Source organism: Simochromis diagramma, unplaced genomic scaffold (genome assembly GCF_900408965.1).
Source record: "Simochromis diagramma unplaced genomic scaffold, fSimDia1.1 OVJJ01000802.1, whole genome shotgun sequence".
NCBI lineage: Eukaryota > Metazoa > Chordata > Actinopteri > Cichliformes > Cichlidae > Simochromis > Simochromis diagramma.
The window spans coordinates 18,836,494-18,858,250 of record NW_024387492.1 but is presented as its reverse complement, the minus strand read 5'-3'; the positions used below and the strand labels follow the sequence as shown (position 1 = coordinate 18,858,250).

At 39.9% G+C, this 21,757-nt stretch overlaps 1 protein-coding gene across 1 annotated transcript in view; it reads right to left on the bottom strand.

Annotated features, from left to right (window-relative positions):
- man1a1 (mannosidase, alpha, class 1A, member 1) overlaps nt 1-15,009 on the bottom strand; it is a 152,308-nt gene extending 137,299 nt beyond the window's left edge. The window contains exon 1 of the mRNA XM_040018055.1: nt 14,274-15,009. Within this exon, the coding sequence (XP_039873989.1) occupies nt 14,274-14,783 (510 nt within the window). The 5' untranslated portion in view covers nt 14,784-15,009. The remainder of the gene's footprint in view (nt 1-14,273) is intronic.
- Nucleotides 15,010-21,757: the final 6,748 nt, after the last annotated feature.

Here is a 21,757-nt window from a genome sequence, read left to right as displayed (position 1 = left end):
CTGATACTGGTGGATAACATGGTCCAACTTCCAAAACTATTTAATCAGTTAGACATGTAAGTTATTATGCTGCTTGAGCTCTTAAAACTTATTTCAGCTGCTCTGTTTGGATTGAATGAAAGGACAAAGCATCCAGATTCAAACCAAAACCACAGCACAGCAGCAGCAACAATAACAGCAGTAGCAGTAAAAGTTTCTTACTTTGTAATAAGAGTTAGTACAAAGCAGGACAAGGTCTTTTCTGTGGTCAACACAGCCACACACTTGTTGAATCACAATATACTACACAACCTTTTCCCTGCAAGAGCCCAAAAAACAAAATCCTTCCAATCTTTTCCTGTGAAAGGAGATCAGCAGGTCTTTAGCTGATATAATATGCAAGAAGTCAGGGGCTGCAGTTTTAAAATGCTAGCCTTCACACTGGGAAAAAAGGGCAACCAGGAAGGAAGGGGAGATTGAAAAATAAATGGAGTATGTGATTGACAGCTTGTGATTCTGGGTATTAGTCTGAATTGGATTACGAGAAGAGAATCAGCCGGCCATAACCCCTGGAGTGCTTGAGACACATTAATATTGAATATCCAAGAGCATTCACCATCAGTGGGCTACAAAGCTTGGTCACAAAATACCGTATCTCCTACGGAGAACACAGCCTGAAGGGCTTCAAATCCAAACCAACTCAAGCATTTGAAAGCTGCCAGCCTGTTTGTGCCAGCCTCTAAACGCTGATGGTTGCCAAGAATACGCAGACAAGTTGTTGACAGGAGATGGATTTGCACATTAGTGTTCTTGGACTTTGTCTACGTGATTGAGTAGCATATAAAGATGTGCTGACATCAAAGCTAACCAGTGAATGAAGAGGAAACTTGAGTGAGCTGCAACCTAACCTTATAGGAAACACGATCAGCTGACTGTGGCCTCTTATCAAATGACATGTGATCATTATGGCCTGAACTTTGTCTCATTTTCCAGGCAATGTTACAATAAAGAGCAACTTCAATCCACCAAAACACCACCGCAGACTAGTTTTGACATGTTGTGTTCAGGGTTTATTTTTTACAAATAAAGAAATATATATCAGACGACTGTTGTTCTGTGTTTATATTTATGCACTTTTTAAACAACCATAATGCTTACCAGAATTAAAATCACTTATCTGCAGTAAACAGAAATCCACCTACAGCTTGCCTTAATAACACAAGAAAATATATCATAGATGCATTATCAGAATCCTAATACAAAGTTACTGTATGCTGAACTTCAAACAAAACAGTATTCCTCTGAGACGAAATCAGCCCTTCTAAACTGCCTCATGGGAATATTGGTCTTTTCAATCTTTTTAAATCAATGTTGTTTGTTGCAGCTGCCATGAAATGTAAAATATGAAAGTTGTATAAAGGGAAGAAACTTTTAACAAGATTAGCTCAGTTCTCGTCTATCATTGTGTGTCAGAACGCGAAAGGGCTCAGGGGTGCGAGCTCTTTAAGGGTAAAACTAATGTGACAAAGATGTAAACCACCCTGAGAAGAAAAGGGTTTTAAATGCCAGCTTTAAAATGTTGATTTATTGGTTGATTTTACTGTAAGGATAGTTAAAGTTACCCATGCTCCATTTCCTCACACTTAAAAACAAAACAAACATTTTTATCATGCTAATTAACAGTCAGGGGATTATCCCACTGTTTGCTTTCAAAAATCCTTTGCAGCAGGCGTGCAGACAATGAAAGCCATGACAGAGAAATACTTCCCCATGACTGTCATTAACTTTCCCCCTCAGATCTACATGAATGACAAAGATGACCCATTTTGACTGCGGTACTTAACAAAAGGGTACAGATCGCACCGCTGTAATCTACGAAAACAGTTAAATCAATTTGTTTTAAAGAAATCGATGTGAATTTAATATAATTTTCAGTTTTAAAGTCAGATAGGAGCGACGAAGCCCACCCTCTAACAATCTTAAATTATTCTTCTAATGTAGGTGGTTCATAAAAATGTTTTATTATCATATAGTGATGATTAACAAGAAAAAAAACCTGTTTCAACAAACCTATTCTCTTGACTTTCTGTCATTAGTATCCAATTGTTTTCACAAATATTCTAATCACGAGCTCCTCTCACATGGCTAATGCTATTAAAACAAAGTGATTAGACTAAAGATGAAAGTCATTACAACAAAGAACAATATTGGTTTAGTTGAGATCAGCAGACTCACAGTGTTGAATTTATGCATCTTGACATAAATTTAAATATCTTCTTATCTTAAACAACCTTAAATTGTTTAAGATAATTCTGTTTCAATTCTCTCTTTTGGTTTGGTTTCAACAAAATGTGATTTTCCAATTTAGTTACTTAAAATGTAATCTGTAACTTATAATGAGCTCGGACTGTTAGATTGTTTATTTCTGACTGTTTATCTCACCTCCTGGCCTCACTAATCTCACTAAAAGTGTGGATGGTGATTAACATGTTTTACATGCATGTGTTCACCCAAAGTCCCATGCAGCAGCACCACAAAGCATATATTATTGTATAAAGGAAAAAGGAGGCTAATAATATTGCACTCCCACAGCAGATAGCTAATGATCTAAAATAAAATCCACAGCATGCACTCCAGATCTGAAACCAGCCTGGGACCTGCATCTTTCCCATTCTTTCCCCATTTTCTTTTTTTTTTCAGCTTCTATCTACAAATAGTCCAATTTACACGACAAAAGCCTGCTTTCAAACAACAGTCAGGTTTGAAGAGACGGACTAATTATCCATATAATAGTTGTCGAATGAAATGAAATGCATTTTCATGACATAGTGAATGCCCCAGTGCACTCTGAGCAGCCTAATTTCTCCTTTCAACATCACTGTTGTTGTAGCTCGCTAATTAATTGATAAGTTTTGATTCCTTTCTTTGTTCCAGGTTTACCTTGCAGTTAACACACTCCCTATAAATGTTTCACATTAAAAACCTTGTCGATCGGAGAACAAGAAGCCTTCTTATCAAAGTACAGTCAGATACACAAAAATAAAAAAATACAGCCCTGTCATATATTACTATGATTTCTGTTTGTAAAAAGAGAACGGGAACATGAGTGGAAACAAAGACAATGACTGTAGGGAAAAAAGAACAGAATCCACGTGCAATGCTCTCAGATAAATCACAGTCACAGTGGTAGAGTCAGTGAAAACTGTCAATAGGCAATTCCCCACAGCATGAAGATGAAGAAAACAATATACACACACACATACACACCAATGCCAAGAACCAGTTTCATTACCTACTGCCAGCCAAAGCCTGTGGTGTATCGACAGGACTTGGTAAAGAGAGGCAAACCTCACCTTTAGGTAAAAATGTCAGCCGGTGTACACTGGAAGTCTGAGTGTGAGAGTACCAATTGAAACACCACAAGACTTCCTTTAGACTAACCTGCAAATCCATTTCAGATCTTTTTATGTGGGACTTGTAAACAACACTTATACATGTGTTGTTTAGACAGTTTTAAAAGCCCTCAGTTTGTTTCTGCCTGTTGCTGATGGTTGGACTGCAAGCACTCTGGAAGCTTAAACAATATGATGTAAGTGGAGGAGAGAGGGAGGAGAGAGGGCTGAAGGAGACAGAGGTGATCTGGATGATCCGTGGAGGGCCCACGAAGGGTTACTGATGAATCGTTATTGACATTTCATTTAGCTAGCTTCTTAGTGGTATCTACGCTAAAGGCACTGCCGCATTAGCTGACTGACAATTTTACTTTTGTTGGATGAGTGAAGGCACATTTCAAACCTCCAGATTCACGATATGACTCATAACAAAACATCATTATCCTGTGCAGCAAACTGTGTTCATTTAACATCACTTAATGCTTAAAAACATGCAGTATTAACAGTTTGAAGTGGCACTGCCTGACATCTTAATTCATCAAAACCTCTGAAATGAAGCTCAGTGTAAAATGCTTTTAACTTATTAATACCTTACCAAGATTTGTAAATCAAAATTAGTTCTGCAATAAGCAATAACCTCGACTTTATGCCAGTCTATACGCCATAATCTCTAGATCCACAGTCCAAACTGATTTAGAGTCGATGCTATGAAGCTAATAAATAACCAAGAAATTATCAGCTGCAATTCCAGTTAGTCTCTCACCCTGTGGATGAACTAATCCACCATCGTGGACTGCAGCTCAGCATCTATCCCACAGTGGAATGAAATCCACTTTTGGGGAAAAACATTGATTTATATCAAAACAATAAGCACGTTGGGGAACGGGAAGATTCGCAGGTCAATCAAGGGCAGATAGAGTTATTTCATTTGCTCTTCAGATGATTATAGAAAAAAGAAAACCCAGAAAACTAATAGAATGAGTTGTTAAAATATACAGACAAAGTAAAGTGTATGTGTGAGAAAGCTGCAAAATATTAACATGCAAACTATTTTCAGCATTGGTAAATCTGTCCCCCAATTTTCACAGTGAACCGATGACACTCGCTAGTGAAATGTCATGACTCTCTAAAGCTGAAAATAAAACACTGAAATTACTTGTTTTGTCTGACCAGTGTACCCAACAAATATATATATATATAAATATATATATATTTTAGCTTTTCAATTACACATGGCAGAAAAACAGTTTCCGTATGCTTATCAGACCAATAACTATGCATGAGCTAAAAAGGAGCTGGGAGGATAGATGCTACAACAGCAGTAAAGGCCTTGATGTACACTGAGACGGATGCAGGCTATAGGCTTAATATACACCACACCCTCAGTGCATTTAGGTCTATTGTGTGTGGGATGCAGGGCATCACCCTGTGATATGATCTGACTATACAAAGGCTACAAGACACACATAGACATAAATATGACACCCATACAGCAATAGGATGAGTATGTGTGTGCGTGCATGTGTATGTGTGCATATGCAGAATTACCCCTATCATTCACCTTGAGTCATTAGAGAGACCTCACAGCCAGGAGACCTGGAACAAGTACATTCATCCTGATCCTCTCCCAGTACAAACTACTATATACCTTCCAGAAACCCAAACACTGCACCAATCAATCCTTACTGACTCTTTAAGAGCCTTGTAGTAACGATCTATATTAATATATGGATTTAAAATATCCAAAGGCTTGTGGGCTATCCACTAGGACCGTATATCCACAGTGACTTTATTACACTAATACAGTATTCATTCCTCGGCCCTTCGTGCCACCCAGTGTCCTGGCCTCAGGGTAGAGGTGCAGTATAATCTGTCTTCACAAGGTAGAAAGTACACATCCTGATACATACAACATTTTAAGTCATTAACAATTAGAATTTACAATCAAATCTTCACTGTGAAAGTTCTGTTCTATACAGATACATATTTTATGCTTGGATCAAATGTGTGGTTTTTCTATTCCAATTCCGAGCTGCCTTCTTCTGTAGAAACAGAATAAACACTCAAAGTCAGAGACAACTACTAGGTGTCAAAAAGTGCAGTGTGCAACAATTAACATTAAATTAGGTCTAACGTAAACGCCACAAGCTGAAGCTAATATGTCACAAGTCTGCCGAAACTATGTGTTGTCATTCGAGGGTCATTCAGGGTGGAGAACAATCTTCAAAGTAAAAACAAAATACACAATTTAAAACATAGTTTCATACAGAATTTACTTCCACTACTGATATACTTTGGGAAAATTGTGATATTTTTACGTTTTAAAAACAGAAGAAGAAAAAAACAGGCTTTTAAAAAAAAAGTGCATTTCCATGAAGTACAACTACGAACTGAATAAATAAAATAAATAAATGTAAACTGAACTAAACATGCCGCAGCCTGGTGGGAAGTGAATTCAGACTTCTTTTTCCTTAATATCTACATTTCCAGAGAACAAAGTAGATGCAGGACAACAATCATTATCCTATCTTAATAATCAGTAGAAGCTAAAACAGAAATTCAAATAAAAATTATATTAATTACACAGCTTTTTGAAGAAAAAGTAAACCAGATGTTTAGTTTCCTTTCTACCGGACATAGAGACAGTTTTGTGAAACTGGAAAACAGATGTGACATCTATCGATTTCATTTAAATACGAGTGCATGTAAAGACGATTTAGACAGCCTTTAAATAAAACAACAGCACAATCAAAGGGCCTTTTATATGACAAATCTCCATTTGGAGATCAAATTATACAAATGTTTAAAGCATTAAATTACTTTCCAAGTGAGCCAATTTGTTCAGATTAAAGCGTTACGTCAGGCAATTCCATTTCGATCGGGTTTTATTCAGATTATTGACATGAAAGATTCCAAGTAAACACAGCTATTGATGACTAATGTCTTTTCAAAATAATGGCACTGCTATTGAAGAGAGGCGCCACTGTCAGGATTGGCAAACACACAAGTCCTTTACTTTATATAAACACACACACTTATGCTGGAGGCTGCTGGGCTGTTTGTGGGCCTCAGCTATTATAGCCATTAGACAATTAAACAGAGCACCTGGAGGGGCTGGCAGTAACTCTATCTGACACACACAGACACACACATACAGGGTCAATACAGAAATAGGACTAAGAGGCTGCCAAGTTAGCCCAAAAAAAAAGACTTGGAATTTTATTTCAGGCTCCAAAGCCTGGCAAAGCAGCTTTTACTTTTTTGTGAAACACATGCTTGCTTGCAAAGACGCACCCACACTCACATGCACACGCACAGCACCAGACACAGTGTAAAGCACATAACTGTGTTGGGAGTGGGCAAAAACCACTGAACTGAATCCTTAACACAGGAATTGTTAAAAGCGGAGAAGGTAGCAGAAGAGTGGATGAAGACAACAGAGGAAAGTAAAGAAAATAAGGGGGAAGGAAATGACTGGCTTGTACAGATGTCAGAAGAGAAAGTGAAGACTAATGCTTCATCACTGCTCAGCAGTTGATGCGTGATAGCCAAAGACCTTTACAAACCAGCATTTATCCGTCGTTTTCTGAACAGCAGGATGTGGTCGCACAAGCCCCTCCTTAGAGTTTCCACTGTGTAAAGTTTAAAGATGAGTCTGTGCTGACAGAGGTAACAGGACTGACAGGATGACATGTCCTTTAAGATACATACTGCAGGCACACTGTCCTTATAGCTAGCCAAATACTCATTTACATTTCATCTGCATACTAAACAACAACAAGCTCCACCTCATCACACACAAACACTCACCAAGGAACAAGATGATGAGTCACTTAGGACAGCAGCAGTTGCTCAGAGCAGAAAAGGTGAGTGTATGCATAATACATTGCAACAACTCTTTCACTGCACCGAAAATCTTCCTCAAAATATAGAGCTTCAGTGTTGAGTCTTTAAGGACAGGGGACATCCCCAGCGTGAAAGGAAAAGTTTCAAGGTGTGTTTTAGGTTGTAATTCAAGTCTGGCTTCAAAATCAAACCATAAGCACAATTATGTCTGCACTTTATACTGCTGGTATGTCTTTACGAAGGGGCACAGTAGATCAGAAATGTATCTGGTCACCGCACCGAGGCGATACCGACTTCACTTCACAACCTCACTTGAATTCTCCAGGAGAAACTGTATGAATTCTGCCTATATTTTAATAATATCCTATGACCCCCCCTACTCTGCCTTCAAGTAGAGTTAAAACTTCAAGTAATAGTTTTAACCTTTCTAAATAAGTTTTCTAGCAGAGCCCTAACTCCTCATCTTCCTGTACAAATTTAAATACTTCAGCTTAAGGTGTCTGCTGATAACAGTGGCTCATTTTTCCAAAGTGAAAATGTGTGAACCTTCAGATATGGATTATGAGGCATTATAACGTGGGGAATGGGCAAGACAATGTGTTTGCCATTAGACGAGGTTTGCTGTATATACAGGGCATGCATATAACCAGCAGCTGTCAAAGATTTTGCTTTTCAGTTGGAGAAAAGTCTTTTTAGAGAACAGTCTGAGTTCCAGCACTGATACCTTGCACATGGTTTTATGAATAGGACGACATGTCCTTCAAACTGTCATGTGATGTATTTGATCTGTGGCTAAATTTCTGCCTGTTACTGTTCAAATGTACTTTGACCTGCAGTGTTTAAGCTGTATTCACATGCTTTTCCAGTCCCTGCTTTTTTGACATTCTCACACAAACTCTAAACAGTGCTGGGAGAATCTAGTTGGAACAAAACTTGCAGTCACTTTTTCTCACAGGCGTTACTAGAAAGATTCAGTTTTATTAAGCCTGTGGTTTCCAAACTTTCTGCGTCCAAGGCACAGCAAATAGCATGCCAAAATGTACTCACAGCCTTTATGTGATCTGACACGTGTTCACTTCTTCTTTTGATTATATTTCAGACAGCCCCCTTGTAGAATTTGCACATAGCATGACAACTGCAATTTGTTTTTTGCAAGCGTGTCACCACTCCATTAGCATATACAGTACTTTACTCGTCTCCAATACATTATTAAACATTTTCACACAGTCCAATAAATAGTCTGGCTGCCTCTGGTTCAGCCTGAACTCTCTGTTGAAATAAGCCACGTTTCTTTGGTGTTGATGAGTCACCTTATTAGCAGCAGCTAACCTCTCCTGTTAGGTGACATACTCGTTTGACTGGTTTGACTTGACACACATCACCTGAAGCCATATGAGAATGCTCAAAGACAATGGTCACACAATTTGGAACCATGAGTTTAAACACAGGAGGGCAGAAGGCATGTGACTGCCACTTCCTATTTTTGGACAATTACCTGCTCCTATGGATATAATCAGGCATCATGTAGGCCTATTACAGGAGAGTTTGTAGGTGAAACACTGTGTTTGTGTGCCTTATCAAACTGATACAGAAATTTGCATTCTTATGTGCAGCTTTGCCTAAACTAAGACTGTGCTCACCTTTGCACAAAGCATTTTTCACTGGTAGAAAAAAAAATGCTTGGACTGTTTGGGCTAAAAAAAGCAGCTAAAAATGTCTTTTGAAAGATAAAATTTCCACAGTACAAGATGCAAATAAATGCAAACTGTTGCCTCATCCTCTGTCTTTTCAAACTTAAAGAGACAGAGATGGCGTTTTCCCTAATGTTTGTGTTTGCATAACATTGTACGGGGGAGGGCACAGTATGGTGCACAGAATGCTGCCTACCAACAAGAGCTGTGGACAATATGCAGCTCACTGCAGACTGGGAAATGGCCTCTTTAATCTGACAGTCATAACAAAACAAAAAAAGAAAGTGACTCTAAACAGTCTCTTTATAATTAATGTTATGACACGTTAACTATCATGTTATACAGGCGACTGCACTGCGGGAGGACCAGCTTTAGCTTGTCCACCATCACCAATAATTTTTTGGTTTTTGAGAAACAATACATCCAACTACTTCTTTCAACCAAAGCAGTTAGGGAGCTGACAAGTTTAAAAGCTAAACTATGCCTAAACAGCGTCGTGTAAAAACAACTTCAGACGCTGTGAGCTACAGAAGACAGTGCTGGCAATAATGTTAAAAACACTGGTTTACACATTCACCTCGACAGCATTATAATGTCTAATATATGTTGACATCAAATCAAATCGAACAGAATAAGAAAAATACCCTCAATCTTTCATTATACTTTCCACGTCCACTACGGCCCACTCAGGTATGAGTGACAAATTTCATCAGAAGGTGGGTGCCAGGTGCCTGCTTGTTGTTTGTGTACACGCGGAGTTACGTGTGGAGAATTTGCATTGCAATCCACAAACTACGCATACACCCCAGGTGGTGGACTTCAAAGAAATATAACAGGAATGGCTACTTGGCCATCAGGTCTCCAGCTGTCCATGTCCACAGCAACGCATAATGAAGGCTTCAAGCTGCATCTTACCTGTGGTTAGCCTACGTCAAAGGAAGTGCAGAGCACACGGGTCAGCAATAAGCCCATTAACTCAACTGCTAATAAGAGTTTATTCAATGCATTGCAAGGTTGTGTTAAAATACAAATGTAGAAAATACATTTCTCATTCTTCATAAAATCGCAAGGCGTTCCAGGAGGGGACTTTCCTGCAAATGTTACTGAAATGTTATCCAATTAATCTTGGTGAAGAGATTGTTATTAACAGAAAAGTAGCTTGCTATGTCAACCTCATAAGCTTTGATTTTCCCATCCATTTATCAGTAAAGGTTTTCATCATTATTTCCCCCCCACCCCCGCTGCTCTCTCACCAAAGCCCCTATTAGAGCGAGTGAAAGCCCGGGGTCCTGACAGTGGGGAGGCGGGGTTCTCCAGAGAGCCTGATTTGAGTCAGACAAACAGATTGAGCTGATTGTAGGATTGTGGCGGTCACTCCCCACAAACTATTTATCCTTTACAGAGCGACCCATGCTGTATGCACTCTGCCCATCTCAAACTCAACATGCGCCCGCTGACACGACAGCTCAGTGCAGGGCTGATCCCTTGATAACTCGATCAGATGGTGAAGTTTAGCTGGGAGATAGCAGATCTCAGATAATTTAAAAATCCTCCACGTAAAAAAGAAAAAAGCACAGGAGGTCACAAAAGATCATGGGGTGCATGTAAGAGTGTGTTTGGTCAGCAAATTTACTGGCTTTACAGAAACGGCAGAAAGATAAAAGTGTGATCTGTAGAGGAGTTCAGCACAAACCTGGAGACCCGTGTGGTCCAACTGTACTACGTGAATGGCTAAAATCAACTCAGAAATGTCTAGAAGGGCGCTGATACAGCACATGCCCCACCGTGAACAACGCATCCATCCATCATCTTGGGCTTATCCTTATCAAGTCGGTGATTCTCAAAACCAAACTGATGACTGCTTCCTTCATCTGTGCTTAAATTTCATACAAATCAGCTTCATATTTGTTATGTAATCTTTAAGGATATTAATATCTCTGAAGCCACTACTACAGTGTAATAAAGGTGTGATAGGAGAAAAAAAACTTTTTTTTTTTTACTGGACTTGTTAACTGTCAGCTACTACTGGAGGTTTCAAATAAACAGTGGTGATTTAAGAGGCTTCTTTCAGCTGCTTCCTTTAGGGGTCACCATCTCTTCCATCTCCCATCCCTTGCAATCTTCTCTGTTACACCAACAGCCGGTTCTGCATGTCGTCCTTCACTACATCCACAAACTTCCTCTGTTGTCTTCTTCCATGGTCAACATTTTTTTCTCCAATATATTCCCAATTTCACATGCTCAAACCATCTCATCAGTACAAGTACACATCTAGTCAGTACACTTCTTTTGAGTTCTTATGAGCCTTTATTATATATGCCACATGCTTTTGTCCATGATGAGAAGCCATAAAGGAACTATTATGTAGTGTTGTTTTCTAGTTCAAAGGAAGGCTTCTCCCAGAAGATTACAATATGTTTATTAGCCGCTTCATTAAAGTTGGGGTTGGTGAAGCCTCACACGTTTGCTTTTCTGCCTTTTTTAAATCTTTGCAACACTATGAGTTACAGAAACTGAGATTAACATGCATGTCTGGGTGAGATCTAAACTGACCTCCCCTTAGCCTCAGTCTACTCATTTAACAATAAAACACACAGCTGATTTTGTTTTGAAAGAAGATCACAGCTCAAAGTCTCCTACTGCCAAGCAAACAGGAGCTGATCTCATGAAGAAAAAGTTGCATTTTACTGCTTGAAGCACTACTGGATCTTTTTATGATTTACTACTGCAGGTTGTTACAGTTCATCTCCTGACGAAGGAAAAATATGCTCTGAATAGAGCACCTGACCTGAATCAAACTTATAACCATGCATGCAAGTCGACACAGCGTCTGATATTTTCAAAAATGGAAGAAAATAAACAAAGTATTGTGTACAGGACTTGTTATTTTTTTGTTATTGAAAACAAAACAGCACTACAATGTGTTACAACTGTACTTTATAAACATGAAAATCTGACCTCAAAACTCCACGGGGTTCAGAACCATTGTGTTTTCAATGGGACAGTCGTGAGCTGACTTTCACCCCAGGTTATTAAAGTCGCTTTAAAAATCACAGCTGAACTCTAAAGCATAAACATCCATCTGGGATGTTGGAAATGGGATTTAGGACCTCACTAACAAAACACAAACATTAACACGGTGTTATTTTGCCTAACATCATGATACTAAGTGCAGGAAGACCGTGAGTACGTGTAAATGCACATTTGCCATGGCTTAGTTTGTAAAGAGAGTGGCTTCTTGTTGACATGGTTTATTTAATGCCACATTCATGTGGCTGATGGCACGACCGCAAGGTTTCTGACTTATTCAATGGCACTTGACACATCTTAAGCTTGGCTTGTCAACCATCTGCAGTACATTGTGTCTTTAATAACAGACAATAGAAAAAAGGCTTTAGTACAGATACAGAGTGATGTATCAATAAAATCTCCTGTTGTAATATGAAACTATGCCATGTTAAATTGTTATGAAGCTTCAGTAAGCTACATCAATGTTAAATGACAAGATTTCATAAACAACTGGTCTCCATACAGTTACTTTAGTGAGTCTGTTTGCTCTTTTTTTTTTTGGCCACTGCCAAAAATGCATTTCTCTCTTGAGTAAAGTATATCCCTAAAATATATTTTCATACAACAACCCTGATAATTTGGTTGGTGTTTTTGGTATGGAGGTAAAAACCCTATTATAATTCTCTCCTGAGAGTAAAAATATCATGGTTTAATGTCAGGGATCATTTAAGGAGTCAGACGAATCCACTGCTGTGATATTTGTATCTGCTAATATTGACCACGGGTCTACAGGCAGAGACTGACTGCAGTGCTGCCTGCAGACTGCAGCAGCCTCCTCAACGACCACCTCAAGGAATAAAACAAAGAAAAAACTACATGCGCAGATATAATTCAGCACCCATAGGATTGGCTTAATAAACTGGAGTCCCCAGACACCGCATGACAACCCTAAAGGCCCCCTTTGTCCATGCCCCAATGTGTCAAAGGAATTTTGGAAGCACAAGGGGACAGGCACTATATTAGTTTGGTACCTTTAACCCCCTAAGAGCTGTGGTGACCCTCTTCCTACCTCTTTGCTCTCCAATGCTTTTGTTTTTATAGATTCTCCCAAGTCTTGGCACCAAAATCCATTTGCATTTTATCAAGAAAAAGTCCCTCTTTGGACTTTTCAAAACATGCGTTTAGTGTTGAGATCATCACCTGCAATGCACATTTTCAAAATGACACAAACACATACCACTATCACAGTGGTTTAGATCTGATTTAACATTTTAGTGAGGATGTTTTAGTATCAGCGCTGCGAGGATCATAATATCACAGATGAAACAGCAGGTTGGCTGCTTTCATAAGATGCTGCCTGAAACCACCTCTGTGACTTCAAGGCTGGGATTTCCCCTTATTTCTACACACACACACTGTGCACTGGCATAACACAATAATAGCAGACATGCTACCTGTTGGTATTTTCACCCTGCTGCAGGCAACAAGGCTAACGTTGTTTCCATCTGCTGTGACAAAAAAAACATTCAATAACGAAAAACACAGATGCTGTGACACTACCACTGTAAATAAACACAGGAGCGAATTAAGCTTCTGTTGCAATAATTAATACTATTAATTAGAGAGACGCACACGTTCTTTCTTTATTTAAAACAAATCCTTTTAGGTTAGGAATGATGGCGCTCACTGAAAATCTAGGTCACATAAAGATCTATGAAAGGATGCAAAAGGTGTGTTTTACCCCCCTCTCCCAGCCACCATCCGAGAATATACCAACTAATACCAGTTGATTCTGCACCAGCCCCTGAGACTGGGAAACTTGAAAGACAGGTAGGTCAGCCCGGAGGGGGGCAGTGGATCTCGCAAGCATTCCTGATTTTCCCCCGGTGTAGTGGAAAGGCAAAACGGTATTACTAACTGCGTTCAAAAAGCTCCATAATTAAACTGCCAAGTACACCGAAGAGCATACAGAGATCTCTTCACGTGGAAATATGATTAGATAAACATTAACATATATCCTGTGAATTCCGGATATAAGAACCACCTCACAGTTTGTTTCGACTAACTAAAATTATTAATTGTGTACCTGGTGTTCGCCAACTCCCACCGCTCTGCGTGAAGTAAATCAGCGGTTCGGGATAACAAGACGGTCGTGGCTAAAGTTAAATTTACATTTACATTAGTTCTTTTTTTGCATTTTATGTGTGTGCCGAATAGCAGACAGGTTGTGAACAATCACTATAACATGTTGAGTCACGTTCTCCCATGACTCCAAACAGCCCCACGCCAAGGCACATTTAAAATATCGGATTTTAGAAGGAGCTCAGCTTGACAAGAATCCTCTCCAGATCCTTACCTCCTTGATTTTAGCCCGTCTCTCCCTGGTTTCTGGGTCCTGGGGTTCTAGTCCCGTCGCCCCTGGCGGGCGGTGGTACTCTATGAAAGGTAAATTATTGCCATCCTTCCCACCTTTACCCATGCTCTCCTTTGTAACTTTCGCTTTATCAGCTAGAATGTCATTTTGTATCACGTCGGGAAGTTTTTGTAGAGTATCCTTAGCCTCTAACAGAGCCTTTTCGTGGTCCTTCTTGATTTTTGCCAGGAGCCTGTCGTCGTTTCCAGCCGAACCCGCGTCGCTGCTGTCCGGACCGGTGTGGGTGTTCGTTTCGACCGCGGAGGAATGAAAGAAAACTCCGCTGAGCAGCTTGGAGGAGTCCGGAAGGAAGAAAATTGCCCCGAAACACAGGGTTATAAAAGCGCTGAACACTAATAACAAAATAAATTTCTCTGTCAACCTGAAAGAAGTCGGGCTGGCAGACTTCCTATTCGGGGTCGCGGTAAAAGGCAGAAGAGTTGCAACTGGCATTTTCCCCTCTTCCTTTAACAACTCAAACAACACACAAAAAACGATTTCAAATGGGAGATTTAACTAGAGTCGGGCTCAGCTTCGGCTTATTCCGTTCAGAAATCCATCTCCGAGTGATACGAGCCGTGTCAGATGGAAAACAACAGCGATAAAATCTCCTGTGAAAAGTTCTGCCGTGAAGCTTGTGTCCATACCGGAGACTCGCTGCAGATAGAGCGAGTCCAACGGCTCACACAGGAAGCCACGGTAGATGGGCGTGACTGAAAGGCGCGATGACCTAATCACGTTCGTCCCTGTGAGTGGTGGGAGCTCGGATGTGGGCGTGTCCCGATAACTGCGTGGTATAAAGCCGCTGACAGCCTCGGAAACCGTCATTTCTCACTAAGCGGGGAGAGGGTTTGAGTGGAATGTAACACACGGGAATTTGAGCTTGTTACTTTCCTAAGCAATATACACAAAAGTAGGATTTATTAGACGAAATTCTCCACCATCTCTCCGAGATACAGACAAGTAGGTATGGTATTGAATGAGGAATTTTAAGAATTACCTGAAAGCATCATAAAATGCCTAAGCGCCTCTCTGCACCCACCTCACTACCAACAGCAATGCATAAATGCAACACAACAATGATTAGCTAATAACATCACATACAAAACAACAACAACAATAAAACACCAATACATTTGTACTTTTATTTCTTCAAACATGTTAACGGAGAACATTACTTGTAGTAATAGTTTATTATTGTTGTATTAACAGTTTTGCATTACAAAGTAAAGTTAAATACTACTTTTGCCACAAGCTAAATTCCTCACTGGCTCATTTGTAAGTCTAGTCCTCTCTAACAAATGAGAAAAGCATATCATGTGACTTTCTGTCTGAACTTCAGTCATGTGATCTGTTAATTTTCACAGGTTTGGGGGGATTGAGGGTGGGCAGAACAATAGTGGCTTTAGGCCCATTAAGACAGATGATGTGGAAAAACCTTATTGACTTTTATGTTTAAAAACCCTAGAATCTCATGTTCTGCATGCCAAAGGAATATATAATCAAAGACAAACATTCATCTTCTCAAGAAAGACTGGCTGGTGTGAACCATGATAACAACCGTCACAGGGCCTTGGTGTTTCTGGTGTATGATAAGACAGCAAATGAAGGAACTGCCTAAGAGTGAATGTCCTGCAAAGATAACACCAGGGGTGCAATATGTGACGAAGGTGAAAGAGCCGAAAAGGAGGCCAGGAGAAACAGGAAACACCTGCGGAAATGTCTGCAACCTGCTAAAATCTTTGTTCATGTGTCAACTTTAGGACACGTGAACACCATGGGTGTTAATGGAAAGGTACCTCAAAGGAAACAACTGGTCACTAAAAAAAATGGAACATGCCCTGTGTCTTAAATGACCTTGATGCTCATCTAGAAAACATAATTCTTAGTAAAAATCCACAGTGCTTGCAGGGAAAAGGCACTACACACAAACACAAAGCTTCACGAGGGAGCATCATGGTTTGGAGATAGTTTGTATTATTGAGGAAACAATGAATTCAAGAATACATCAAGTAATCTTTCAGGACAATACATAGCTTCGGTCCATGACTTAAAACTTAATGGAAAGACTCAAAGCACAGAGGTAAATCAGAGCAGTGGAAAGTAGTGGAAAATGAAGTCAGAGCACTGACCTTGAGATGCTCTGCCATGACCTGAATAGGGCTATTCAACCAAGACTTTCCTCCAATGTTGATGCACTAAGGCTTTTGGAGGAAGTGGTGGTCTACATTTCCTTTTGATTGTTGTGCAAGGCTTATAAGCAGCTACAGGAAACATCAGATGGTGACTGACACTATTAAAGAAGGCTGCTAACAGGAAACACAATATAAGAACAATGAAGCCACTGTAGAAGTGCTATAAACGCCAGCTGCTCTTTATGGCCGTTTGAGGCTGTTCCTCATAGATTCCGATTTTATTCCCGTAATGTTAACATGTTTAAAATCTGGTGAAAGAATTTTTTTATTAGATTTATTTATATATTTTACAAATCACTTTCTTAGATTGTCAAGGCTAACCATGAGCTGTTTGTTAAGACATGGCCACTTTTCGTTCCAGGAAATGAAGATGGTTGTCATTATAAAAGCTAAAACGGAGGCTTCAGAACACAGAGTTTACTAACAAGAGGGAAATATCACAGTGACTACATCCATCTTTTATATCCAGTCTATTGAGCTGACTTGTTTTTTCCAACGCGCTGCGATAGATTATTCAGCGTTGTAACAAAGACATGAAAAGTACAACCTTTTACGTGTTAATCAGTCAGATTGTTTTCTCTGTTATCGTGACCTGTGTGAACCTTTTGCAATTACCAAGTCTTCTGAACTGATCACTCATAAAACGTGGTCTGATTTTTAGAGAGTTGCAGCTATAGAGAGAAAAATGCCAGACTTGTTTATGCAGAAGTGCAGCAAGTGACGCGCCTCATAATACACAGCTGACAGCCATTGAAAACCTCATATAATACATTTGTGCAGGGTACTGATTATTATTCATAGGCTTAACAAATTGGACAAAACCTCAGTCCCGCGATGCTCAAGAACATGCACACATGCATGATTGCACACATAGATTTTTACTGATGAGATCCATGATCTTTGTTAGTCCGTTTTTGAATGTGAGAGATAAATGGCAATCATTTCAATTGTCTCCACTGCATACTCGTAATGGCTTGAGGAACCAGACGGTTATAAAACATGCAATTTAACCTTAAATGGGACTGGAATTAGCTACAGCTAAGAGCATGTTTTATGAAAGAGAGAACTGAAATAATCTATTTTGGATTTCTTCTCTGTTACTGATGTGTGTGCACCTGATTTCAAACTGAAAAGTTCATCTTACTTGCTGGTTGATAAAAGCTTACGTTTCTGTACATATCTGACAAATTACTGTCACGCCAATAGGAATCACAGAGCTTGAGAAGTGGAAACTGTCTGGATCGAAATCTTTGTTAGTATATACCATACTTCACCTGTGGAGAGATGGAGAGTCTAATCTGGGGATGACAGATGTTTGCTGCCATTTTGAAATTCCAATGCTGGGATGACAACTTGTCTAAATGATGACACACGTCCGTATGATTACTTTCTCTCTCCGAGAGTCAAGCAGAAAATTAAATCTTAGATGAAATGCGCGACATCTCAATATTGAACTAAGACTCTCTTGTGGAAACGGTTTTGACAACTGACAGTCTTTACTCCGTCACTGCACGAAGGTTGTCTTTAGCTTTTTTCAGTCGCATTTGCATTTGTATTTTTTGATAATGTATGTATCGAAGAAACAACAGCTTCCCAGTGCTGCTGTGGTTTTCTAGGTGAGGATGAACAAGTAATCCTTTGTTGTGAGGCTGGTTTAACTTGTAGAGAAGCGTTGGAGGATAAACCCACTTTTAAGGCTCACTCGAAGAAAAAGTCCTCTCTGTACACTCCTACGCAATTAGATCTTAAAGGTCCCTAAGAGTTATTTTAGAAATGAAGAGTTGTACTTAGTTTTTTGTACTCATTTTCCTTTAACCCCATGGGGAAAGCTGTTCACATCGACCTTTACATGGCAATTACAAATAGGACGAGGGGCATTTTTTTGTAGTCTGCAATATTTTTCATTTCACATCATAAACTATTGTGACAGCATGTCAACACTGGAGGCAAGCACTCTACTAAATCTACTGATGTCAGCAGTCCCGCATAATAAAAATCAAAAATAATCAGCTGCAACCCCACTCGGAGAAAGTGAGAAATCTTTTGTATACATATTTTAAGTTCATATGATATGTTAGATGCGTCTCAAAGGAGATAAACACATGAAGCCTTCAAACCAACAATAACTGCGTGTCATTCTTACTGCGCCGCAATGAATTATCGTGTTTTGTAGACATCGGTTTTGAATTTTTATGCAGGAATGAGGCCTTCGCTCCTTTATCGTGATTGATGGGAGAATGAAATTTATTTATCTAAGTCTGCAGGGGTGGAACTGAACCCTGTGAATGCTATGTTGGATCACCTGCTTTAGTGGACTGCTATCATAGAAGATAATATACTCTACAAAATTAACAGAGAAATCTATGGTACAGTATATCACCAATAGCTCATCTTAGGATTGTTGTAGCAATCATGTTTCTTTCTTTTAATTTCAAAGTCAGGCAAAGAAATTCAGATTCCTCGAGTTGGATCTGGTCTGATGTTTTCAGGCCACTTTTTTTTCCTAACTTAAATAACAAAGTTGAGTTTCTTTAGTCAGTGTTTTCCTGAATTTATATAAGCCAGAACTTGTTTTTGTTGTTAGGGTATAAAAAACAGCCACTTCGTGGTTATATACGTGGGTGGATCCCTACAAATACGTGCAAGTAAAAGAGTGGAGTAAAAATTGCTGAAATTGTGACTAAATTCAGACATATTAATGCTGTGAAATTTTCACAGATGCAGTATAGGGTCAAAGCAACCATTATAATCAACATCACTATCGTTCCAGTAGTGTTGCAGTGTCTGCTAGTATCCCAGCACACACTGCAACATCCTGTAACCAGCACATCCTTCTTGGTTCAAAGAGCAACAGACACATCTGAATTGTTATCTGTCCATCAGCTGGACCGACAAAGAGGGTGGTGTTCACACACCCAAACTTCTTTTCTTTGAAGGGGGAAGACAGGCCAGGTATCTACAAACATCAATCGAAATCAGATTACAACCCATTATTTTGTAACTTTTCTAGAGAGGTGAGCAGCACATGATCCAGGGAAGGATGGTTGACTGAATGCACTGGGTTTGCCCCCACCCACTGAAACACGAGGAACACACTCCTGCAATTGCAGAGGAGATGCAGAAAACAAAGGCTGGGCCAGTGCAAGAGGACAAAGTGGTAACATTAAAAAGATAAATAGGGCTGCATAATTGTCTTCTGTTTCTCATTTTTAGACAATAACTTTAATCACTTTCCCACTCGGTGTGCACTCCAGTTCATCTCCCTACTATGGATTTCTCAAATGTACACTTTTTTTTTTGTTGCCTGTCCCGTTTGGATCTTTAGCCATCCGAATTGTTGTCTGAAGGGCAAGAAAGATGCCAAGCGGATCTACTTTACCAATTGAATTATCATGGCCTTGCCATATTGGTCCATTTGATTGACCTTTATTATAATTATGTATTTATTTGATTTGATTTTTGGTTGTTACAGACGGGACAGACATGACTGGGGGATAGGACAGGGAGAAAGAATGAAAGAAATAGAGGGAGAGAAAGAAAAATAGAGGGGAGAAGAGATGTGAGAAAGGGGGGGAAGAAAAAAAGAAAAACAAACAAAACACCAGGATCACCTGTATGGAGATAAAAAAAACACACAGAAGAGAAAACAAACAAAAAAGAGCAACATAATAACTACAACACCATCACAATAAACTAGCTAACAGTAGATAACAGTAGATACTAAATATTACATGTTATTGTGCAGCACGCAAGATCGACAGTAGTAGTTTGTGTCTGTGAACACCTGTGTGGATCAGCACGCTTGTATTCAAAAGGTTTCTCCATGTAACGATCTGCTATGTATGCTTTTTAAAACATAATCTGCTGATTACATACTTGGTTACACTGTGAAGTTTCTTCACACCCAAACAAGGGTAACTAAAACCACATTAAAATACACTGAAATACATTTTAGTTTGTCTATCCATGAATTTCCTTAATCGCTTCTCTTATCCAGTTGCTTAAAACCCACAGTGCCCACTTTTAGTTCACAGAACTAAAAGCAACAACTAGACGTTTAAAAAAAAAAAACTGAAATAATATTTTGTGTTTGCAAAACGTGCCATAATAAAACTCAGGAAATATTCATTCATAAACATTGATTATTACAGTAGTGTATTGGAGTGTCTAAATGGTTGCGAGTCAACTGGTTTCACAGCGTGGAAGTCAGGAAGTGGATCCCAGTGCAGGAATCAGGAGACAGGACTTGAACTCAAAAAATGCTTTTAATGCTGAACTCACTTAAAGCAAAACATATGCTGAATGGGGAATTTAACTGTCATGTTCGGAGGCAATAAGACACAGGGTTCTCAAGCACGAACCGCTTTTTATTGAATTGTAGCAGCAGTGTACGTCGCTACATCAATTTCTGGAAAACACATATACACACCGGTCTCCTAGCGACCTCTAGTGCCTGCCCTCATGGTAGCCTTACTAGGACAACATAAACAGATTTCACAACATCTCCCCCTTTAACAAAAGTACTTCAAACATAAAACAGTGTTGTCAGAACGCAGGACATCACGGGGGTAGACTACCCTCAGTCCTGATAAGGGATTATTCTGCCCTTAGAACATAGAAAGGAGATAGTCCTCAGTCTCTGAATCTGAGAGGTACTTTAATCTCCCGCCCCCTGGAAGTCACTCTCACAGGTGTGGTAGGGTGGAGAGGAGAGGAGACAGGGATTGGCAATGTCTGCCTTACTGGTGGTTCTTGGGAAGCAGCCGCCCCTTTAGTTGGAGTAGTCGGTGTAGCTGGAACAGTGCTCTGCTGCTGCTCCTCAGGATCAGCGGTGCCTGGGACAGGCTGAAGTTGTCGTCTGTTGCGGCGAGTCACATTCCCATTCGCCATCTCCACCAAGTAGGATCTCGGCTCCTTAGACTTACTGATGACCTTGGCTGGAGTCGTCCACCCCTTTTCCCCGTCAAGCTTCACTACAACATCCTGGCCTGGGAGAAGCTCAGGAAGTGGACGAGCTGAATGTCTGCGGTTGTAGAAGAATCTGTAAGAGTCCTTAGCTGCAGCATCTCTTTGGCACACCATGTCCCTATTGACTGGACTGGGCAGCAATGTCTTTTCGAGTACTGGGACGGTGGTGCGGATTTGACGTCCTGTCATAAGTTGAGCTGGGCTTGCACCGGTTGCTGCAATTGGTGTAGAGCGGTAACTCATTAAGGCTAAGCAGGGGTCAGG